The sequence below is a fragment of the Rhinoraja longicauda genome, chromosome 4 (genome assembly GCF_053455715.1).
Source record: "Rhinoraja longicauda isolate Sanriku21f chromosome 4, sRhiLon1.1, whole genome shotgun sequence".
In the NCBI taxonomy this organism is placed as follows: domain Eukaryota; kingdom Metazoa; phylum Chordata; class Chondrichthyes; order Rajiformes; family Arhynchobatidae; genus Rhinoraja; species Rhinoraja longicauda.
This window is the reverse complement of record NC_135956.1, coordinates 78,971,775-78,997,285: the sequence shown is the minus strand read 5'-3', so window position 1 is coordinate 78,997,285 and position 25,511 is coordinate 78,971,775. Positions and strand designations below refer to the sequence as shown.

Sequence of the window (25,511 nt, the reverse complement as noted above, 5' to 3'; positions counted from 1 at the left end):
TCCCTCCTCTAAATCTTTAATATATATTGGGATCCCAGCATTGAGCCTTGCTGCACCCCACAAGTCGCTGCTAGAGTGTTTGTTGAATTCTCAGTATTCAAGCAATGAATTCTTGGTGAACCTTAAGTGCTGATGAAATGAAGATTTTTGTGTTATTTTTTGCAACCTCTTCATTTGGAAGGATTATTCTAAGCAGTATTCCAAAGGTTAAACCCCTAAGAGGCTTTAAAGTAGACTACATTTTTATTCCTTGTGTTTTACAATTAGATAATTTCCCTCTGGAAAATCAACCGTTGAAGAAAAAAAATGATATTTCTCAAATATTTAATTATTTAGCACTAAAGGTTCACCATGGATACATCTCTTGAATCCTCAAAATTCAGCAAACATTGCAAAATGCTAAGACTTTAAATTATTGTCAATGATAATCTCTAACATTAAATAATTGCATTCCTATGACAATCCATCGAGGTATAAAAAAAAATCATTGAATAGTATTTATACCTATTACATTATACCTGTTAATCTTTAATGACATAAACTTTCAGGACTAGTAAATGATTGATTTATTTTCTTTTAAAAACTTAATTGAAGTTGATTTTACAGTTAAATTCTCTTAACACTGTGGTTTTAAAGTTCAATTATAAGAAAATGGTGAATAAGCATCGGGCAACAAGCTAGAACTGGTTAATTAAAGCAAGGTGACACAAAGGTAGTGATGGTTTGGAATTGAAATGGTTCCAGTTAAAGCACAGAATGATTACCACAATATCCAGAGAGACCACTGACGGTGGAGTATAGAATTGGTGTATTATTGAATAAGGGGCTATAAGTGAGATAAAGCTGAAAGTAACGGAATTAAATAAATATTTTCAGTCAGGCAGTGCACGTGAGGCGAACAAAACAAACTGCTGGAGGAACTCAGCTGGTCAGGTAGCATCTGTGGAGGGAAATGGACAGATGATATTTTAGGTCAGGACCCTTCAAGGCAGGAGTACAGGGGACAAATCTGGTAGAAAGGTGACAGAAAAGGGTGGGGCAAAAGCTGGCAAATGATAGTTGGAGCAGCTAAGGAGGGGTTAATTGGCAGACGAGTCAAGTGGCAGAGAGAGGGAGAAGGGCGGAGATAGTGCAGTAAACTCCAATCAAAGATAGTCTGAGGGTCTCCAATGAGGTAGATAGTAGTTCAGGACTGCTCTCTAGATGTTGGCAGGATGGTTCAGTTGCCTGATAACAGCTGGGAAGAAACTGTCCCTGAATCTGAAGGTGTGCGATTTCCCACTTCTATACCTTTTACCCGATGGCAGAGGGCAGAAGAGGGAGTGACCAGGGTGTGAGTGAGGTGTAAATTGAGTCAATGGAAGGGAGGTTGGTTTGTGTGATGGTCTGGGCTATATCCACAATTCTCTGCAATTTCTTGCAGTCTTGAATGGAGCTGTTTCAAAACCATGCTGTGATGCATCCCGATCAAATGCTTTCTATGGCGCATTTGTAGAAGTTGGTGAGAGTTGTTGGGGACATACCAATCTTCCCAAGTCTTCTAAGGAAGCAGAGGTGTTGGTGTGCTTTCTTGGCCATTGCTTCAATATGGATGGTCCAGAAGTTGTTGGTGATAGTTATTCCTGGGAATTTGAAGCTTTTAACTTTCTCTACTTCAGCGTTATCAATGCAAACTGGGGTATGTGTACTGCTTCACTTTCTGAAGTCAATCACTATCTCCTTTGTCTTGCTGACATTTAGAGAAAGGCTGTTGTCTCGACACCAGGTCATCACGTTCTCAATCTCCTTCCTGTACTCCGTTTCATCATTATTTGATATCTGGCCCACAATTGTGGTGTAATCTGCGAATTTGTAAATTGGATTAGATTTGTACATGGCTGCACAGTCGTGGGTGCACAAGGAGTAAAGATGGGTGCTGATGCCGGAGCACCAATGTTGCAGATTATCGTAGAGGATGATTTGTCCCCTACCCTCACTGATTGTGGTCTGTTGGTCAGGAAGTCCAGGAAATTGAGGATCTAGTTGCAGGAGTCACAGAGTTGTCCAGCACAGAAATATACCGTTCGGCCCAGAGCCCCACCAAACCTCTATCTCTCGCATTAAACCTGATATAATTCTTTTTAGCCATATATCAGCTCACTTTGAGATCACCTTCTACTGTTAAGCTAATATTCAAGTCAGAATGAAATAGTGATTGTATAAAGTATGGAAGTAAACAGTTTTTCTTATAACATAAAAAAGGAATTGTTTGCCAAGATAATAGTTTATTTAACAGTTTTTTTTCCAAATTCAAACAGGAATGCAGAGTTGTACTCACCAAATACTGTATAGCAGTCATTACCTTTATGTTCTGCAGCATTTCATGGGATTTCTTGATCCTGTCATCTGTACACTCCATTGTTATTTGTTGAATAGAAAGAAATTTCTTGGCGATATAATACTGAAGAGGGGTGAGCACTATAATGATAGAGATTCCTATCAAAGCACTGTACCCCAGTTGCAGATAGAGCAACAGAACTGTCAATATAATCTGAAATCAAGATAAAAATAATGTATTTAGTAGAAAAATGATTGGCATAGTACAAAATAAAGTTTAAAAAAAAATTGTTTCATGCAATTGTAATAAAGGGTTTAAAAGTTCCATCTCAGTTTTGTCGCTAAACATATGGGGATTGCTGACAATTACAGGAATTAATGCCCATCCCTAATTAACCTTCAGAAGATAATGCCGAGATGCTTCCCCGAATTGTTACAATTTATACAGTATGTGCATCCAAAGTAGCATTAATTAGGGAGCTCCAGCAATTTGATGAAGCCAGAATATCTTTTAACTAAAAATAGTTTGTAATTTTGGGGAACTGCAGCTAGCCTTGGTAAAATACACACTGTGCAAATGATTCAATGCATAATAAACATTGCCCTTTATTGTTGATTGTAATATTTGAATAATGTGCTGCTGCTATAATTTACTTATTCCTACACTAGCATTTTAAGAATCTATTTTACAACCCAGGTTATTTACTAATTGTCTTCAATATCCCTGATAGAATATGGAAAGTTTTCTATTTTGTTATAATGGTGATCAAATCTGGAAATTTCCAGGAAAATTCTATAGGTTTCAAGATTTATTGCAAACTACACATGCTACTATTTACACTGCTGTTAGAAGTGGAGTTTTTTTTCCAATTAAAAATGAAAATGTCTCAGTTCATTTGCCCTCTCTATCACTGACTCCAGATCACTAGTTAATATTTAATTTATCATTTTTTCAGTGGAAAACTGCAAAGAAAAATTATGGCAACCATCATTGATTTATGGTTCAATTTATCAGAAACATGCATGCAGTTCTATGATGATTGTTGGCATTCCTGTATATAATTGTCAGGAAGCTGGGGTCTCCGTGCAAGAGTGCATGAATGTGGGCATTTCAAATTTCCTGAAAAATTTTAGCTGCCGCAATTATGCTTTCATACATTGGGGAAGAGTCAAAGTCCTAGAATTTCCCAGAAGTTGCCCACGTTCAGTAATTCCATTTAATTCAGTGGAGAGGTGCAGCTACACAATGTAAATGCAAGTTTCAAGGAACTGATTTAACTTAGTTGATGCAAAAATAGATCATGGATGGGTTCCATTTTCAGTTTTAAAAAAGCGTCTCAATTTCCTATACTACAAAATGAATTTTGAAAGTACACCTTTTTTAAATGACTCTGATGGAGCTGAACCTCACGTTCATTTGCCACAAGTAAATTAATCACATATTTAAATATCCAGCACAGTATAGTTGAATCCTTTTTGTAGATCCGAAATTATATTTAGCAGGAAACAGACATATAGCTTTATATTTATTTCAGTGGCTGCTAATATTAAACCAGACAATTTGTGTGTGGTTTGTCAGAAAAGTAAGGATATTTTTCGAAATATAGTTACTGCAATAACATCTTTAATTCTATGCTCCATATTATCGAGCTATAGAGATTATAATAACCCAGAGAAGGCCACCTTACAAAATATTTCCCATTTAGTTAATTTCTGTTAATTTAGCTTTTATGAAGTTAACATACCTGTATTGGAATTGCAATGACATAGAATCCCATAAATGCCACCATCATTATTTGAAAAGCATCCACCGACATGTGATTGATGATCTGGCCCACCGTCAGACGATCACCACTGAAGACCCGCACTGGCAGTGACAAAGTTTTCACGTAAATCATTGTCTAGAAAATTAATATGGAAATGCCTTGATAATTCAGATTTATTTCAATTTATTTAGTTCATAGCACATTGCTCATCACTAATTGTTTTCCAATTGTGTTTTTGTTCTAATACCTTTTTTGTTGCATAGTTCCTTTCTTTTCACTGTAAGGTGTAATTTATGTCTAACATGATTTTTTGTGTTACACTATGTGCATGTGATGCTGCTGCAAGGAAGATTTTCATTGTCTCTGTAACTCCCTGTTCTTGTGACAATAAATTTGACCTAATTGTTCTCAAGAAGATTAGGAAATTCTAGCATTAAACCTAGTAAGCATGAAGGAAAAGCAATGTATATTCAAATTAGAATAGTAGGTAGGAGGTGAATCTGCATGTTTTGATACTCCACACACTAGATGCCCTCGTGCGTTTGGTGTTAGAGGCTGAGAGTTTGTGAAGTACTGTTGAAGTAAATGAGGAGAATTATTTAAACCTAAAGATAGTGTGTGCAGTATAGACATTACTTCTACAAAGCTGTAAAGCATACCAATGAAAGCAACATATTGGCCACATTTACAGAGGACAGAGTGGTGGGGTTAATGGCCTGAAAAAGCATTAATACGTTGCAAAAATGGAAAGTAGAGGTACTGTAAAATTTAATTAGAATTTTTCACTTGCTTAGGGGTGATCTTATAGAGATGTATGAAATCATGAGGGAATGAATGAATAAGTTTATTGGCTAAGTATCTACACATACAAGGAATGTAGGAATGTGCCTTGGTGCTCCACTCACAAGTAACAACACGAACATACAGTAAAAAATTAAGAATAAAGCATAAAACATTAAAACATTAAGAATACAACATTACGGTTTAAACATGTGAGTGAAATAACCAGAGCAAAAAGAGACTACAGACTTTTGGTCGTTGAGTAGGGCTTTTTTACTCGCGGAAAAAAGCTGTTTTTATGCCTGGCTGTGGCTGCTTTGACAGTCCAGAGTTGCCTTCCAGAGGGAAGTGCTTCAAAGAGTTTGTGGCCAGGGTGAGAGGGGTCAGAGATGATCTTAGCCGCTCACTTCCTGGCCCTTGCAGTGTACAGTTCGTCAATGGGGGAAAGGTTGCAGCCAACAACCTTCTCAGCTGATCGAACGATTCGTTGCAGCCTCCGGATGTCACGCTTGATTGCTGAGCCAAACCAGACCATGATGGAGAAGACGAGGACGAACTCTATGATGGCAGTATAGAATTGGACCATCATTGCTGTGGCACATTGTGTTTCCTCAGCGGCCGCAGGAAGTACATCCTCTGTTGGGCCTTTCTGACTATGGAGTCGATGGTGACCCCCCATTAAAGGGTCCAGTCTTTGCAACACGGAGTCAGGATGTGAGGGGGGGGGGGGGGGGGGTCCCAGGATTGTGTTTCCGTTTCTTGAACCTGCAGTAGAGCTTGCTCAGGTCGTTGGTTAGCTAACAATTGTCCAAGGAGTGGGGATTTTCCTCTTGGAGCTGGTGATTTCTTGCAAGCCCTTCCAAACTGAAGAAGTCATTAGCTGAGAACTTGCTCCTCAGCTTCTCAGAGTACCTTTCCTTGGCAGCTGATTCCTCTTCTCAGCTTGTACTGGCCTGCCTGCAGAGGTCTGCATCCCCGCTCCTGTAGGCCTCATCTTTTGACAGGCGGAGCTGTCTGAGTTCTGCTATGAACCAGGGCTTGTCGTTGTTGAACCAGATCTGGGTCTTAGTGGGAATGTAACGGTCCTCGCAAAAGCTGACATAGGATGTCACAGTGTCTGTATAATCATCGAGGCTTGTGGTTGCTTCCCTGAACACATTCCAATCAGTGCAGTCAAAGCAGGACTGCAGTTTTTCAATGACCTCGCTTGTCCACCTATTCGTTGTTCTGACCACAGGCTTAGCAGATTTTAGTTTCTGCCTGTAGGTCGGAATAAGGTGAACTAAACAATGATCAGAGAGACCCAGAGCCGCCCAGGGAACAGAGTGATATATGTTCTTGATTGAAGTGTAACAGTGATCAAGTGTTCTCTCGCCTCTGGTGGGGCAGGTAACATGAAGTCTGTACTTTGGGAGCTCACGACTGAGGTTGGCCTTGTTCAAGTCCTCCAGAAAATGACCATGGAGTCCGGGAAGTCACTCTCTACCCTCAATACCTGGTCTGCGAGTTGAGTTTGCGTTCACGTACGCAGGTTTGGGGGGGGGGTGGGGGGGGGATGTAAACTCCAGTGAGAATAAAAGAGGTATAATCCCTCGGAGAATAAAAGGGTTTGCAGTTTATAAAGAAAGATTCTAGATTGGGGGAACAGAAGTTTGACAGTACCGTGATGTCGCTGCACCAGCTCTGGTTCGTATAGAAACATATTCCACCTCCTCTTGATTTTCCCGCTGCCTCTGCTTCGCAGTCTGCGCTGTGTAGTTGAAAGCCAGCCAGTTGGAGCGCATTGTCCGGGGTCGACACACACAGCCAGGTCTCGGTGAAGAACAGGGCAGCAGCTCGAGAGAAGTCCTTATTTGTACGGCGCAAGAGTTGCAGTTCGTCCATTTTGTTGTTGAGAGAACGTAGATTTGCAAGGAATATACTCGGAAGCGGTGTGCGTAATCCTCGTCGCCGGAGTCGGGTGAGTGGTCCAGAGCGCTCAAATAATGTGAATGCAGTCTTTTACCCAGAGAAGGGGAATCAACTGAAGTACACTTGGTATAGTACATGGTAAATCAGAACATTAGAGGTGGTAAGTGGGAGTGGAGCATGAAGGAAGGAGAAAAGGGGCAGTGAGGAGAGCGAGGCTATGCCCAATCTATAACAAATTATATCGGACTCAAGTAAAAAAATCTCCCTCTGTGAGGTTAATGGTTGAGAGTTGAGAATTGGAAATAAAGACAGTGGCAGGTGTTGGCAAGCTGTTGTAAGATGACAAAGGCAAACAATAGTTTCTGGTGAGGGTTAGGGTATCACGTTTATTGGAAGACAGATTGTGGTTAGTTACCTTGGAGGATTTGGGTTGAGGTGGGCTGCCTGCCAGGTCATTGTGTTCAATGTAGTTCATGAATAATCATTTAAGTGCTGGAATCAGAAATGCTTACTTCCCTTTAGTTGTCATATTTCCTGTTAGCTGACAAACATGAACCATGCCTATTAAGTCGGTTAACCTTTAGTGCACCCAAACTTGTCAACAGGTGGAAAGGAAGAGAGAAAATTGGCTTATGGGCAAAGATAAAATAAAGTCATCTTACCTGCAGACCTGACCTTATGCGTATTCCATCTCGAATAACAATATAATAGGACATCTGTAAGCAGAAGTGCTGAAAGAGCACTGTGCACATCATCAAGAATGCCAATACGTAGCCATTATTAGTAAATTCCCAGAAACTCACAAAATGTATTTCCTATATAAAATCAGGAGATGAAACACCATTACCATTTATTAAATATGTTCGATGCTTCTTCCCTAACTGATACCTAGAGCTGTGCAGATGGATTTTCTGTTTTACAATGTGAATTGGATCCTCATCTGTTTATCATCATTTAATAATGAAAATCAGACTTTTATGTCAACCCGATTTGGTAGCCACAATACTTCTGTGGCTGATCCACTGGAGGGTTCTGGTCAATGGTGACCCAGGATAGTGGTGATGGAACCAGTGATAGTAATGTCATTGATAGGTAGTTAGATTCTCTTTTATTGGAGACTAGACGGGCGTGGATCTGTTGGGTCCAAACCTGTCCTGTGGGCCCGGCAACCCCCGTTGGGTCCAAACCTCTCCTTGGGCCCGGCAACCCTCCCCCAACTGACGACCCGTGGACCCGTTGCAATCAAATGGCGATCTCAAAATAGTGATGTCAAAATAGCAACCCTCCCCCAAATGACTTTAGTTTAATTAAGGCACCTTGATATTGGGGGGGAGGGTCAGTCTCACCTTAGCTTCTCTTTGGTCCATGCTTAGACCAAGATTATGCTGAAGTTTGGCATCATGTGGTCCTGGCGAAATACACACTGGGCATTAGTGAGTAGGTAATTGGTCACTAAGTGCCATTTGCTAGCAATGTCAGCATTAGATTTCACCACTTTGCTGATGATTAAGAGCAGGCTGATTGGATGGCAATTAACTGAATTGGATTCCTCTCTCAACAGAGAGGAATACAGAATGTTCAGCTCAAGGTCGGCTGCGGGAGGCACCCCTGGGGCACAACGGCTCAACCATGGTGGGGTGGGGCGAGGAGAGGGACAATGGTTCGATGGCCGATGTGGGGATTTGGATCGAGTTGATGGCTGGAGGCTCTGCAGTAGCCTGGGGCTCGATTAGAATGGGCGCCGCTGCAAGAGACTGAGCTCCCAGACTGGACGCGGCTTGCAACGGTACAGAACAGTGGAGCAGCGGTGGAGGATGTCTAACAACTTCACTTGGCCAGGCTGACCCTGCAATGCTGCCAGAACAATGGGCCTTGGTGGTCAGCTGACCTAGCAGAAAATCAGACTTTGAAAATGGAGCCAAAAGCTGGTGACTCTTGGATATTGTCTCAGTGGATTATTTCTTTACACTTTGTACTTAATCTAAGATTGTGCTTATGTATAGTAATACTTTTCTGAACTGTATGCCAAAACAGAATGGCACGGCATCTTGGTACATGTGACAATGAAGAACCATTGAATTTGTCCTGCTTTTAATGAACAGGACATACCTGGACAATTTCCACATTGTTAGGTAGATGCCAGTGTTGTAACTGTACTGGAAATCTATTTCACATATGCCTCAAGCTGCTCTGATTATGAAAGGTTTGGAAACTATTAACATCAGTAGGGTCCAGACAAGGAGATTCATTACTGCTGCTTGAGTCAGTCATTATTTGTGGACTTCTCAGCTCACAGGATTGTCATAGTTGTGAAGGCTGCAGTTAGCGTTGACCAGTAAGCCTACTTAAGGCGGGTGTAGTTATGAAAATAGGGCAAAGGGTTGTGAACGTGAGGTAAATCAAGCAGATTCTAGCTTAATCTGTTCTTCAAAATAATGGGGGGGGGGGGGGGGGGTGGTGGTGGGTTGACAACCATTTCATAAACTGTAAGTGCAATCAGATATTTAACAGAAATTATGTATTTTTGTCTACAGTTACAAATTTTGTTCATTCTTATATATAATTAGAATGCTAATTATATATAAAAGTGAGAGGAAGAAATGTTTTGGAATATTTGGTCACATGCCCTCAGAACAATTTACACTGAGGAATAATGGTAGCTTGCGGACTTACCATCGCGGGGGCTTCGACCGCCGGTTGCGGGAGCTTCGATCGCCCCGACGGATGGTTTGACTGTCCCGACCGCAGGAGAATAAAGAGGAAGAAGTTTGGACTTCTTTGCCCTCCATCACAGTGAGGAATGTGGTGAATCCACTGTGGTGGATGTTTATGTTAACTTTTATGTAGTTGTGTGTCTTGTTGCTTTTTTTTTCGTATGGCTGTATGGTAATTCTCATATCACTGTACCTTAATTGGTACATGTGACAATAAAAGACCTTTGAAACCTTTGAAGTTTCTAATGTTATTTAAATTATTATTCTAATAATTATTCTAATGTTATTTAAATTCATAGCTAGTGGAGAGTTTCCCACACTGAGGACTTTGCATTATGTGATTTAACCCTTTAGCAAAGTTGATGGCAGTAACTTGCGTCTAGGTCATACAACTAGATTTTGTGGTTGTAACAGTTACTGTAGAAAAACACACTAAAACCCTACCTTCACCAATTCTTTTGGCTCTGCTTCCACAAATCTGAGAATACCATCAATGCAGAAAGGCCCAGCTAATCCTGCTAGATCACCTAAAAGCTTCAAAATTCCTGCTACCAGGAAAGGTCTCCCAAAAGCATTGCAAATGACTTTTCCTAGATTTCTTGAACCGGTTGTTCCTGAAGAGATATTTTCCTAAAATTCACAATAAAATGACAATGTTCAAATCACCATCTCGTAAACATTACACAGAATTCTCTAGATGCACAAATATCATAAAAGCTTACTTACTTTTTGCTTATCATAATTCAATTCTAGTAAATCAAAATTTTTCTGTGCAGTGTCATCCTAAAAAGAAAATACCAATGTAAGATTGGTGACTTTAGACTGCCAGCAGTATAATCATTCATCCTAGAAAAATAACCACTATCCAAGTTACAAGGGTGGAGATTGTGTGCTTATGCATGCTGAGTTGAGGAAGGAAATTCACATTAAATAGGAAAAGTTCTTAGATGAAGGAAAAAGAAAAACAATTTAATTTCTTCTGTGAACCATGTCAAATTGTACCAGAACTTAGTGCCCTCCATAATGTTTGGAACAAAGACCAATTATTTATTTATTTGTCTCTGTACTCCACAATTTGAGATTTGTAATAGAAAAAAATCACATGTGGTTAAACTGCACATTGTCAGATTTTAACAAAGGCCACTTTTATGCATTTTGGTTTAACCATACAGAAATTACAGCACTGTTTAAACGTAGCACCCCCCACCCCCCACCCCCACCCCCACCCCCAGTTGCTGGTTGTCTTCTCTGGTAATGCTCTGCCAGGCCTGTATTGCAGCCATCTTTAGCTTATGCTTGTTTTGGCGGCTAGTCCCCTTCAGTTTTCTCCAGCATATAAAAGGCATGCTCAATTGGGTTCAGATCGGGTGATTGACTTGGCCACTCAAGAATTGACCATTTTTTTAGTTTTGAAAAACTCCTTTGTTGCTTTAGCAGTATGTTTGGGACCATTGTCTTGCTGCAGAATGAACTACCTGCCAATGATTTTGGAGGCATTTGTTTGAACTTGAGCAGATAGGATGTGCTAAAACACTTCAGAATTCATTATGCTACTACCATCAGCAGTTGTATCATCAATGAAGATAAGTAAGCCAGTACCTTCAGCAGCCATACATGCCCCAGGCCATAACACCCCCACCACTGTGTTTCACAGATGAGGTAGTATGCTTTGGATCTTGGGCAGTTCCTTCTTTCCTCCACACTTTGCTCTTGCCATCACTCTGATATAAGTTAATCTTCGACTCATCTGTCCACAAGACCTTTTTCCAGAAGTGGTTGCTCTTTTAAGTACTTCTTGGCAAACTGTAAACTGGCCATCCTATTTTTGCAGCTAACCATTGGTTTGCATCTTGCAGTGTAGCCTCTGTATTTCTGTTCATGAAGTCTTCTACGGACAGTGGTCATTGACAAATCCACACCTGACTCCTGAAGAGTGTTTCTGATCTGTTGGACAGGTGTTTGGGGATTTTTCTTTACTTTAGAGAGAATTCTTCTGTCATCAGCTGTGGAGGTCTTCCATGGCCTGCCAGTCCCTTTGTGATTAGTAAGCTCACCAGCGCTCTCTTTCTTCAATGATGTTCCAAACAGTTGATTTTGGTAACCCTAAGGTTTGGCTGATGTCTCTAACAGTTTTATTCTTGTTTCCCAGTCTCATAATGGGTTCTTTGACTTTGATTGACACAACTTTGGTCCTCATGTTGATAAACAGCAATAAAAGTTTCCAAAGGTGATGGAACGACTGAGAGTTCTCTTATACCTGCATTAATGAGGCAATCAAACACACCTGAGCAATTACAAACGCCTGTGAAGCCATGTGTCTAAAACATTATGGTGCCCTGAAATGGGGGGGACTATGTATAAACACAGCTGTAATGTCTACATGGTGAAACCAAAATGTATAAAAATGGCCTTTAATAAAATCTGACAATGTGCACTTTAACCAATGTGCACTTAAATCTGACAATGTGCAATTTTTCTATTACAGATCTCAAATTGTGGAGCACAGAGGCAAATAAATAAATCACGGCTCTTTGTCCCAAACATTATGGAGGGCACTGTATTTTTAAAAAATGTAATATATTCTCTTCTATACTTACAAACTATTCATCTGACAAGAATAATACAATGACATGGTGGAATGAATAACATTTTCAGATTCATATAACCATATAACCATATAACAATTACAGCACGGAAACAGGCCAGTTTGGCCCTTCTAGTCCATGCCGAACACTTTCTCCGACCTAGTCCCATCTACCTGCTCTCAGACCATAACCCTCCAATCCCTTCCCATCCATATACCTATCTAATTTAAATAATAAAATCGAGCCTGCCTCCACCACTTCCACCGGAAGCTCATTCCATACAGCCACCACCCTCTGAGTAAAAAAGTTACCCCTCATGTTACCCCTAAACTTTTGTCCCTTAATTCTGAAGTTATGTCCCCTTGTTTGAATCTTCCCCACTCTCAAAGGGAAAAGCTTACCCACATCAACTCTGTCCGTCCCTCTTAAAATTTTAAAAACCTCTATCAAGTCCCCCCTTAACCTTCTGCGCTCCAAAGAATACAGACCCAGCCTGTTCAATCTCTCTCTGTAGCTTAAGTGCTGAAACCTAGGCAACATTCTAGTAAATCTCCTCTGTACTCTCTCTATTTTGTTGACATCCTTCCTATAATTTGGCGACCAGAACTGCACACCATATTCCAGATTCGGCCTCACCAATGCCTTGTACAATTTTAACATTACGTCCCAACTTCTATATTCGATGCTCTGATTTATAAAGGCAAGCATACCAAACGCCTTCTTCACCACCCTATCCACATGAGATTCCACCTTCAGGGAACAATGCACAGTTATTCCCAGATCCCTCTGTTCCACTGCATTCCTCAATTCCCTACCATTTACCCTGTACGTCCTATTTTGATTTGTCCTACCAAAATGCAGTACCTCACACTTATCAGCATTAAACTCCATCTGCCATCTTTCAGCCCACCCTTCCAAAAGGCCCAAGTCTCTCTGTAGACTTTGAAAATCTACTTCATTATTAACTACACCACCTATCTTAGTATCATCTGCATACTTACTAATCCAGTTTGCCAGATCATTGATGCAAATGACAAACAACAGCGGACCCAACACAGATCCTTGGGGTACTCCACTAGACACTGGCCTCCAACCTGACATACAGTTGTCAACCATTACCCTCTGGTATCTCCCATTCAGCCATTGTTGAATCCATCTTGCAACTTCACTATTAATACCCAACGATTTAACCTTCTTAATCAACCTTCCATGTGGAACTTTGTCAAATGCCTTACTGAAGTCCATATAGACAACATCCACAGCCTTGCCCTCATCAATTTCCCTGGTAACCTCTTCAAAAAATTCAAGAAGATTAGTCAAACATGACCTTCCAGGCACAAATCTATGTTGACTGTTCCTAATCAGGCCTTGTTTATCCATATGTTTATATATGTCCCTAAGTATCTTTTCCATTAATTTTCCCACCACAGACGTCAAACTAACAGGTCTATAATTGCTAGGTTTACTTTTAGAACCTTTTTTAAACAAGGGCACAACATGCGCAATGCGCCAATCTTCCGGCACCATCCCCGTTTCTAATGACGTTTGAAATATTTCCGTCATAGCCCCTGCTATTTCTGCACTAACTTCCCTCAATGTCCTAGGGAATATCCTGTCAGGACCTGGAGACTTATCCACTTTTATATTTTTTAAAAGTGTCCGTACCTCCTCTTCTTTGATCCTCATGGTTTCCATCACTACTCTACTTGTTTCGCTTACCTCGCATAATTCAATATCCTTCTCCTTGGTGAATACCGAAGAAAAGAAATTGTTTAATATCTCCCCCATTTCTTCCGGCTCAGCACATAGCTGTCCACTCTGACTCTCTAATGGACCAATTTTGTCCCTCGCTATCCTTTTGCTATTGACATATCTGTAGAAACCCTTGGGGTTTACTTTTACCTTACTTGCCAAAGCAACCTCATATCTTTTTTTTGCTTTTCTAATTTCCTTCTTAAGATTCCTTTTACATTCTTTATATTCCTCAAGAACCTTATTTACTCCCTGCCGCTTATATTTATTGTATATCTCCCTCTTTTTCCGAACCGTGTCCAATTTCCCTAGAAAACCACGGCTCTTTCAACTTATTATTCTTTCCTTTCCACCGAACAGGGACATAAAGACTCTGTACTCTCAAAATTTCACCTTTAAATGTCCTCCATTTCCCTATTATATCCTTCTCATAAAACAAAATGTCCCATTTCACTCCTTTTAAATCCTTTCTCATCTCCTCAAAGTTAGCCTTTCTCCAATTTAAAATCTCAACCCTTGGTCCAGTTCTGACCTTCTCCATAATTATATTGAAACTAATGGCATTGTGATCACTGGACCCAAAGTGCTTCTCAACACATACCTCCGTCACCTGACCCGTCTCATTTCCTAACAAGAGGTCCAACACTGCCCCTTCTCTGGTAGGTACCTCTACGTATTGCTGCAAAAAACTATCCTGCACACATTTTACAAACTCCAAACCATCCAGCCCTTTTACAGAATGTGATTCCCAGTCTATGTGCGGAAAATTGAAATCACCCACAATCACTACTCTGTGCTTACTACTAATATCTGCTATCTCCTTACATATTTGCTCTTCCACTTCTCGTTCCCCATTTGGCGGTCTATAATACACCCCAATAAGTGTTGCTAAGCCTTTCTCATTTCTGAGTTCCACCCAAACAGCCTCCCTAGTCGAGCCTTCAAATCTATCCTGCCAGAGCACTGCTGTGATATCTTCCCTGACAAGCAATGCAACACCTCCACCTCTTGCCCCTCCGATTCTATCACATCTGAAGCAATGAAATCCTGGAATATTTAATTGCCAATCGCAACCATCCTGCAACCACGTTTCACTGATTGCCACAACATCATACTTCCAGATGTCAATCCAGGCTCTAAGCTCATCCACCTTTCTTACAATGCTCCTAGCATTAAAATATACACATTTAAGGGACCCATCACCTCTTATTCTCAGTTTATTTATTTTCACTTCTTTCTCTCCTACATGTTGGGCCTGAGTGTTTCCCTTCTCTGCCTCCTGCCTCACACACTGCCTATTAGCTATCTGTATTTGAGTCCCTCCCCCCAACCGTACTAGTTTAAAGTCTCCGCAGTTGCCTTAGCAAATCTCCCCGCCAGGATATTGGTTCCTAAGATTTTCTTGGTGGATTATGATCATTTGTAAGTTAAATGAATAAATATAGTGCAATGTGTATAATTATTCTATGTCCATTATGTTGCCAAAAACAATCAAAATTAAATATCAGATTCAATCTCCCTAAATTTCTTTCCAATTATTCAAGGGTTACAGGAAAGAAAAATTAACATCATTGGCGCACGGGCAAAGAATCCAAATCTGTAAACGCTGGAAACATTTATCAGGTCAGACAATGTCTGTAGAAAGAGAAGCAGAGCTAATATTTCGTGGCTTCCCCCTGAAATGTTAACTCTGTTTCTCTTTCCACAAATGTTGTCTAACCAATCGTGTCTTTCCACCAGTTTCTGTTTGTTTGATTTCCAGCATTTGCACTTTTCTTTCGTATTTCTAATCCATTTTCCATCTTAGTCTGTGCTGATCTTTGCAATAGTAGGTGTGCCATTACAAAAGACTTCAACACTCGGTTCAACATGCCTCAACTTGCATGAAATTACATTTCTGAACTAACTCTGATGAATTATCTACTTTTAGAATGGTTTTCATGTGGAGTGCATCAAGTTCAATTTTGCATTTCACACAAACTTTATTGGAACTCTATATTCTAACAATGAGGGTGCAAAATCAAAATAACCTGAGAGAGTTTTCCTAGAATCTCCATCTTGATTGGCTCCCGATAGCCACTTATTAAAAGCCATGAAATCCACCTAAGGAAAAAAACCCGAAGTTTTATTGTAATGAATGTAAACTTGATAGCCAATTCTTAAAGTTCTCAAATACATTCAAATTACTAGTTAATTGACTTTTGGTGATGTTGGATGCTATTGGAATTTTGGCCTTGAATAAAAGGGGAATTTCCTGTTATTTCGGGAAAGTTCCACTGGATCTTGCATACCATTCACAAAAGAGAGAACTACTATTCAATGCCTTATACAAAAGATTGCTCCTCCACAATGCACTGAAAACATTACATGGAAGCAACAGCCTGATTGAGTACTAATGCAAGGAGTGGACATCAGTTTATAATCTTTGACTGCAAAGGCGTGACTTTATGCAAATACCTAGTTTGCTCTAACTGAGAAAATAATGCACCGGATTTGATCTAGACCCTCATGTGTGCTCCTGTGTAAGATTACTGATTATTGATTCTTGTGATCTGATAGAGAGTGTCATATTCATGGCGCCTTATCAAAATGGCACCATTCTCCAATAAACTAGTTGCAGGTTGGATAACATAACTACTTTGGCTGGAAAAGCAGTCAAATTTCCAATCCACTGTCATTCCATGTGTAACATATGGATAATAGTAGGAGGAGCACTGGAGGATAGCAAGAAGAGGACTGGGTTTATCTAAAATGCCCTTGAGTCAAATGGTTTATTTCAATAATCATCATCTAATTCTACTCAAAATTAAGGGTCTCGACCCGAAACGTCACCAATCCTTCTATCCTGAGATGCTGCCTGACCTGCTGAGTTACTCCAGCATTTTGTGAATAAATACCTTCAATTTACTAACAGAGATGCCTTCACTATCGACAGCAAACAAGACTATCAGATGAGACAGAAAACAAATTGTAAAAACCTCTTGATATGATAATATACAGCAAGTTCTAGTAGACATACTTGAAACTGAAAAGTAACCCATGCAACAGATAAAGATGTCCAATGAATAGTTTTGATGCAAACTAATATTCTGAAAGATTCTGGAAGGATATGACTGAACAATAATATTTTTCAATAGGTAAGTGCCAAAATTCTGCACATTTTCACTTACGTGTAGGTGATCTGTGACAAAATATTGACATAAGACTGATGAAATTTCTTTTCTGGGTCTTGTAGTTCTAAAGGTGGGATATCTCTGGAATACCCTGGACCATAGTAACCCTAAGATAAAGAAATGACCAATTAATTCATTATGCTATTTGTTAGGATTGCAGAAAAATATTGTCATTTTTCAATAGCATACAAAATAGATTTATAATAAATAAATGCATAATAAATAAATTTATTATAAATAAAATTATTTCAACAGTATGCGAGGAATCAGTATATTACAAATCATAAATCAATGATACGTTGTTATTAGAAAACAAATCAAAATAAAATATGCAGCTCTTTTTAATACATTTTAGAAATAAAGTAGTAGATTACCAACAAATCCTGAATTCATGAGAATATGTTAATGCAAAATAATGAAAAGTCAACTTTAAAATATTTAGCACTATTTTTAAGCTATTGTAATAGATTATTCTATTAATTATATTAATTAATTGTAGTGGATTATCAAAATATCACTACAGATTTAATCAATTCAGAGTTAACCTGTCTGAAGTCTGAAGAAAGGTCCAGACCCAAAACCCGTCCCCCGAAGGCCATAGTCTGGAGAAGATGGAGTCGGTGAGGACGATGGAAGTGATGGAGAGGAGCAAGACCAGTTGGAATGGAAAGGGAACCGGGGTCTGGCCTACCACGCCTTCAAGGTCGGTTACGGGAGGCTGCCCTAGGACACCAAAGTGGACGAGAGAGGAGAGGATGTTGGTTGCTGGTCGACCAACGAAGGGGTTGGCTGGAAGCCCACAGCAGCCTGGCGCCTGCCTGAATTGGACACTGCTCATAAAAACTGGAGCATGGATTAGGAAAATGGCCCATCTTGTATGCGGGCTGAGAAGACTATTTCTGTACTATTGCTAATTGGGAATGTGCTTAAGTATGGCAATAGACAATAGGCAATAGGTGCAGGAGTAGGCCATTCGGCCCTACGAGCCAGCACCACCATTCAATGTGATCATGGCTGATCATTCTCAATCAGTACCCCGTTCCTGCCTTCTCCCCATACCCCCTGACCCCGCTGTAATGTCCTCTGTAAGACTCTGTTGTGGCTAGCACGATGAATATACGCCCGACATCTTGTAAGAAGATTTTATTACTGATCCTTCATCAGGAAACTTCTAGAAGGTCACCTGACCTCAGTCACAAGGCACAAGCCCATTGGCCCTAGAAGGTCATCTGACCTCAGTCACAAGGCACAAGCCCATTGGCCAGCTTCTGCTCTTGGCCTCAAGGGGGCACTGGCATTTACATCACATATACATCACACCCGCTATCCTTAAGAGCTCTATCTAGCTCTCTCTTGAATGCATTCAGAGACTTGGCCTCCACTGCCTTCTGAGGCAGTGAATTCCACAGATTTACAACTCTCTGACTGAAAAGGTTTTTCCTCATCTCCGTTCTAAATGGCCTACCCCTTATTCTTAAACTGTGGCCCCTGGTTCTGGACTCCCCCAACATTGGGAACATGTTTCCTGCCTCTAACGTGTCCAACCCCTTAATAATCTTATATGTTTCGATAAGATCCCCTCTCATCCTTCTAAATTCCAGTGTACACAAGCCTAGCCGCTCCAGTCTTTCAACATACGACAGTCCTGCCATTCTGGGTATTAACCTAGTAAACCTACGCTGCACGCCCTCAATAGCAAGAATATACTTCCTCAAATTTGGAGAATAAAATTGCACACAGTACTCCAGGTGCAGTCTCACTAGGGCCCTATACAACTGCAGAAGGACCTCTTTGCTCCTATACTCAACTCCTCTTGTTATGAAGGCCAACATTCCATTGCCTTTCTTCACTGCCTGCTGTACCTGCATGCTTCCAATACTCTACTGTACTGTTAGTAAGAAAATAATTTCACTGTGCGTTTGCACTTCGCGCATGTGATAATACAGCACCATTGAACTATTGAAACCTCTACTAAAACAACGATATGCCTCAATTCCAACTTCAAAATTTGGTAAACAAATATGTTCCTTTTTATTTCTACACCGGCATGGTCAATCTGGTGGCAATTTGTATTACATTAGGAGCAGGTGTAATGGCTCATAGTAAAATATATGATAGAAGGTACTACAAAAATATAATTTAATTTTATATGTATTTTTCTTTCATAAATTATAGGACATACCTTTTTAAAAAATATGCTGAGTTCCAAGATGAGGAAGAATCCATAGATTGAAGCCAAGGAACAGTCGAGGAGAAAAGTCAGATCACTGGTGATGAACCTCTGCGAATACATCTGATATGCCTTCAACACATTAATGCTACAGGCGGCAGGCCAGTGAAAAATGAAAAGCACCAAAAGCATAGGAACATTTGCACTTTCAGCAACATCATAGTAAACTATGGAAAGGACACAGGAAGCTAGTTGTGCTACATCAGGTACATAAATAAACGGTCTGTTGAACTTTGAGTACAACTGTGATAAGATACCATCTCCCACAACACAGATAGATATAAAAATGTAGAAGAATGTTAATATCCATCGAGCATTGTGCCATGGAAAATGAATCCAGCCTCTCAAACCTGTAGGAAATCTCGTACTGGAACGTCGTCTGCACTTAATCACAACCACACCAATTAGGGTGCAGAACACAAATGCCAGATGCACGAGAAGATTTACACCTTCACTGAAACAAATGTCTTTAATGTGAGACTCTTCATTTGGTTGGTAGGTGTAATTATTGTGGGCTAGGCCACAAAATGCAATAAAAACATCTTCCATCTCATTTATTTCTGTTTAGTATTCATTAAGTGCAAATGCAGCTTGTAATCTTTAATTTTCAAGTCACCTGTAAAAGAAAAAGAAAATAATTAATCAACTGAACAAAGTAATGGCACAGTCTTTCATTTACCAAAAAAATCAAAATAGTAAAAACATTTACTAAAGGAAGCTAAACTTTGCTGGCAATTTATTTTCTTCAATGAAACCATTCACTTTGCTTCTCGGTCATTCTATATCTCTAAGTGATCTGTGGTTCGTAAAGCATCCTTTTATATGCTGAGAATCATAGTTAAATGTGGTCATTTAATACACCCTTGTCATTCAGCTAAACAATTTTATACAGGAACTGAGTCAGCTTTCAATTGCGTCACTCACTCAGAATTCTTAGCAGGGAAATATGGCAAATGTGGTCTTTCACAATAACGGAAACTAAATCTGAAACAATTAAGATTTTAAACAGTCACATTATTCAACTAGAAAATGCAGGAGAACTTAATTAAAGAGAAAACATTGGTATATTAGGTTTCTGCTCAGTAGACACAAACTGAATGTTAGAATAAAACAAAAGCAGCCAAAAAAAGTCTATTTTTATGGTGTCTAACCCAAGCAAGTGTGAGGTAATGCACTTTGAGTGGTTGAATGTAAGGCAAGGGTATACTGTTAATGGAAAGACCCTGAACAGCATTGATGTAGAGAGGGATTTTGGAGTCCAAGTTCATAGCTCACTGAAGGTGGCAACACAAGTAGATAAAGTGGTTAAAAACTGCCTTCATTGCTAGGGGCATTGAATATAAGAGTCAGGAAGTCCTGATGCAGCTCCATAGGAATTTGGTTAGGCCACATTTGGAGTATTGGATGCAATTCTGGTTACCTCATTACAAAAACAAGATGTGGACACTTTAGAGAGGGTACAGAGGTTTACCAGTATGCTGCCTGGATTAGAGAGTTTCAGCAACAGGGAGAGACGTGGATTGGATAGACTTGTATTGTTTTCTCTGGAACGCGGAGGTTGAGGAGAGACTTGACAGAACTATATAAGATTACGAGACTAAGTGGACCCGTTGGGCCCAAACCTCTCTTGCCATGGTGCAACACCTTCTCCTCTCCTCCCACCCTCCCCTCCTCCCCCCTCAACCCCCTTATCCTCCCTCCCTCCACCCCCCTCCCTACCTCCCTAGGGGATAGATTAAAATATGAATAACTTTAAAAATATAACACCGATTTCAATGAAACTTCTTCCATTAGCACCAAAGGGATGACGGTGAGTAAGGTGGGCCTAAAATTGTCACGCTATCGTCTACCATTTTGGCTGCAGGTTCAGGAACAAATAAACAAACAAACGAGAGTTTTAGTATATAGATAGATGAGAGACATAGATAGGGTAGACTGTCAGAACCTTTTTATCAGGGTGGAAATGTCCAACTCTTCAGAGCATAGCTATAAGGCGAGGGGAGGGAAGCTTAATGAGAATTTGTGGGGCAAGTTCTTTTTACACAGAGAGAAGCGAGGGCCTGAATGTGGTGGTGAAGGAAGATGTGATAGTGGTGTTTAAGAGGCTTTTAGATAGGCACATGGAAGTGTAGGGAATAGAGAATATGAATCATGTACAAGCATATGATATTACTTTAACTTGACATCATGTTTGGCACATTCCTAAGGGCCTATTCCTGTGGTGTACTGTTCTATGTTCTATGTAAACAAACAGCTTAAAAACCAAACAGTTCTTTAGCCTAAACTTTTCTTGCAGTCAGGGTCAAAAGTGTCTATCTCCGAGTCAAATATTTTTTTTTCCCCGTTGCGAATGAGCCCCTTGCGTTGAGGGGAAAATTTAAATTCCCAAAGCTCCCCTATGCAATGAGCACAAATATCCTATATTAACAAATTTCATCAATTTTCCATTAATGTGATCGAGTCCAGCAAGGGAACACACTTGATTATATGGAGTCCCAAGTGACTGCAAATGCTGGAATCTTGAGCAAACAACAGTGCTGGAGTGCCAGGCAGCATTTGTGGAGGGAAATGAACAGGCAACATTTTACGTCAGTACAAAAGATGGGGAGTGAAATGTAGAACCAGATGGAGGGATAGAGGGTGGAAGGGAACAGGGGTGAGGGAGGATGGTGGTAAAAGAAAAATGAGTGACTAGTAGGGAGGGGCGAGATATGAGCAGATGGAGAAAGGGAAAAGTGATAGAAGTGGAAGTGGAAAGAAAGATGTGCAGGTGGGGAATATGGAGGGTAGCTGCGCATTGATTAGATGTGAAGGAGGATAGTTACCTGCCATTGGGTTGTAGGTTAGGAAGGCAGAGTGTTAATGTTCGGAAAAACAGTTGTGTCGTCCATGATTTGTCCTGCCTGTGTAGAGGAGGCCTCAGAGAGCACAGAATGTACAGACAACATTGGGGGAGGTGCAAATAAACCTCTATCTCATCTGGAAAATTGTTGGGAACCCTGAATGGAGGTGAAGAAGGGTGTGGGGACCGGTCGTGGATATCCTGCAGGTGTACAATAAAGTGCCTGGGGAAGGCCTCAATCTGAGGTGCCCAAAATACTTGACTGTATATTCCAGAAATAATTGATTGACTCCAACCAATTCACAGAGGAAGAATGAACAAACAGAAAATGAAGGAACTAACTAATATGCTTTTACTAATGTTGCTTTCGGAAGGATTTGTCAAGTAGATAGATAAAAATAATTTATTCTCTTTGAATAATACCATGAACAATTTAGCATCAAACCTTCAAACTTGGTCTTGGAGATAACAGACCATGATTTGCTTTTAAAATGGCAATTGGACTAATGGTACTCATTCTTATTTAGTCAAATGATACATAACTTCAGGGAATTACAAAAAAGGTACTGTCGAAAATGTAACCTCAACTGTAATTACATAACAAAATGAAGTTGTTGTGCTTGCACAGCATACCGTAACAAAGCTTGCACAGAGTCTCCACCCGTAAGGTCCTCTGTCCATTCCCTCCACTGATGCTGTCTGGTCTGCTGAGTTCCTCCAGCACTTTGTATTTTGCTCAGAGAAAGTTAACTTTTTTCCCATTTCAATCTTAGCATCTTTTCAGACATCATAAGTATCCATTCATGATTGGCATCCTGAAAATTAACTATCGTGAAACATATCTTCACAGTTTAATTGCTAATGAAAATTCTTATTTGTAATTACTTTTCCTTTCTGTTTTTTATTTCTTTTCGTGCAATACAGTACTTATATTTACTAGATTCTGTATGAGTCACCCACTCATCTACATTTTCATTACTATTTATTTCAGTCCTTCTGCTGATGTTTGGCTGCTGCTCTATTTACCCAGATATTTGGCGTCCTTCACGACAATATCAGTTCTCACCAACATCAACATGCCAGTCAAGAAGTATAAAAATCTAAAATGTAGATGCAGCTGCATTCATACCACCAGTGAATAATGATCAAGTATTTTACTAAAACACACTTTTTATTATACTATTCCCACTGTACTACACCCAGGTGTTAGGTTAAAATAAATGCTCAAATTATAAAGTAACTTCCGTGTTATAGCCATTTGGGTTTCCAAAATTGGCCCTTACGGAATCCACAAATCACTACCCAAAAATTCACTCTTATGGAATTTGCATGAAAAAAGTAGTAAATAAATCAACAAAATGTTTTCTTTTTAAACTTGCCGTATTTGCCGACAACGGCTTTAGTTTATAGATACTCAAAATGCACTAAATTTTTTCAGAATGCAACCCCATCCCCAGGTGTAGGAAAAAAACCTGCAGATGCTGGTTTAAATCAAAGGTAGACACAAAAAGTGCTGGAGTAACTCAGCGGGTCAGGCAGCATCTCAGGAGAGAAGGAATGAGTGACGTTTTGGGTTGACGTTCAGACTTCAGACTGAAGAAGGGTCTCGACCCAAAACGTCACCCAATCCTTCTCTCCCGAGATGCTGCCTGACCCGCTGAGTTGCTCCAGAACTTTTTGTGTCTACCCACCCCCAGGTGTGTGTGTGTGTGTGTGTGTGTGTGTGTGTGTGTGTGTGTGTGTGTGTGTGTGTGTGTGTGTGTGTGTGTGTTTGTGTTTGTGTGTGGAGGGGGACAACACTAGAATCCTGCCAGTAGAATCACTAATTTAATTGAGTTTCTTCGGGAGGTTACTAAGAAGATTGCCGAAGCAGAGTGGTAGATGTTGTCTACATGGACTTTAGTACAAGTATTGTGTATAGTTCCGGTCTATTTAACTGGAGAAGGGTGTACTTGGCAGAGAGAGATTGCAGAGGAGAGTGAGGGAAAATGGGACTATATTCCTTAGAGTTAAAAAATGTTTTCCTGCTTTTCCCTAAGTAATGAGGAGCAACACCAATTCAAACCTGATATTTCACCAAGCACATCATACCCTAGATTGCCCTGCAGAGTTTTGTTATCTTTAAAGGTTGCTTTTGATAGTGAATCTTAGCTGTATTTCCTCCAAGGTAAGTACATTGTTTCTTAGTTAACTATGCCAAAACTATACACAAGACACCAGATGCGGTATCATCAAGGCCCAAATGTCAAGAGTTTAAAAGAATGAGATGGGGTCTCATTAAAGTTTACAATATTCTCAGAGGATGTAACTGGTCAGATGCCGAGAAGATATTTTCCCTAGCTGAGGACTCTAGTACCAAAGGCTACAAATTCATAATCTAACCATTTAGGGACGAGATATGGGAATGCTGGTGAACCTTTGGAATTTTCTATCTTACAGTGCCGTGAAGGCTCAGTTCTTATGTTCATTCAAAACACAGACTGTTAAATATCTGGACATTAAATTATCAATAAATTGGGAGACAATGTGAAACAGTGAGGTAGAAAATCAGCTTTGATCATAATGAAGGGTGAAGCAGGTCAGATGGCCTACTGCTCCCATTTCTTATGTTCATGTACATAACATAACATATACATAAGCAAGAGTAGACTACTCAGTATCTCGAACCTGCTCCGATATCGCTGTTCTGACTGTGACTGCATTCCTGCCTGAGCCCAGTAATCTTACCCTCCCTTGCTTATCTTATGTATTGTTGCCTTTTTCACTACCCTTTGAGGATGCGAGTTCCAAAGATTCACGACTCTCAGAGAAACTGTTTTACCTTACAAGTGTCTTAAATTGGTGGCCTTTTATTTTTAAACAGAGACTCTTAGTTTTATTTTCTTCCACATGAGGAACCATCCTTTCCACATCCGTCCTATCAATATCCCCCCGGATCTTGTATGTTTAAATCAAGTCGCTTTTCACTCTTTTAGAATCCACTGGATACAGTCTCGCTCTGCCCGATCTTTTCTCACATACAAACTACCTATGAGGTGTGAAGCGAGTAAAGTTTTGCAGAAATATTTACAATGCATCCACATCCTTCTTTAAATAAAGAGCCACATACTATGCAAAGTACCCCTGAGGTAGTCCCTGAAAAGCCCTATATAACTGAAGCACAATGTCCCTATATTTATATTCAATTCTCCTCACAAAAAATCATAACATTCTGTTATCACTCCTAATTATTTGCTACACTGGCATACTAACCTTTTGTGAATCATGCACAAGGAAGGCAGATCCCTCTGCACCTCACCCTATAATCACTCACCATTTAGATACATTTCCTATTCAGTCTTCTTGACAAAATGGACAATTTCACATTTTCCCACAATCTACACCATTTACCAGATAATTGATTAACTTAACCTACCAATATCGCTTTTTAGACTCTTGTCAT

The 25,511-nt window shown here is 40.0% G+C and overlaps 1 protein-coding gene across 2 annotated transcripts in view; it reads right to left on the bottom strand.

Annotated features, from left to right (window-relative positions):
- The window catches only part of LOC144592904 (ATP-binding cassette sub-family C member 9-like), a 139,507-nt gene that overhangs the window by 73,325 nt on the left and 40,671 nt on the right, over positions 1–25,511 (bottom strand). For both annotated transcript variants that reach the window (XM_078398153.1, XM_078398152.1), the window contains exons 2-9: positions 19,180–19,843; positions 16,995–17,104; positions 15,855–15,927; positions 10,214–10,270; positions 9,932–10,117; positions 7,436–7,588; positions 4,062–4,217; positions 2,342–2,530 (exon numbers count right to left, since the gene is read on the bottom strand). In XM_078398153.1, the coding sequence (XP_078254279.1) occupies positions 2,342–2,530; positions 4,062–4,217; positions 7,436–7,588; positions 9,932–10,117; positions 10,214–10,270; positions 15,855–15,927; positions 16,995–17,104; positions 19,180–19,776 (1,521 nt within the window). In that variant the 5' untranslated portion in view covers positions 19,777–19,843. The remainder of the gene's footprint in view (positions 1–2,341; positions 2,531–4,061; positions 4,218–7,435; positions 7,589–9,931; positions 10,118–10,213; positions 10,271–15,854; positions 15,928–16,994; positions 17,105–19,179; positions 19,844–25,511) is intronic.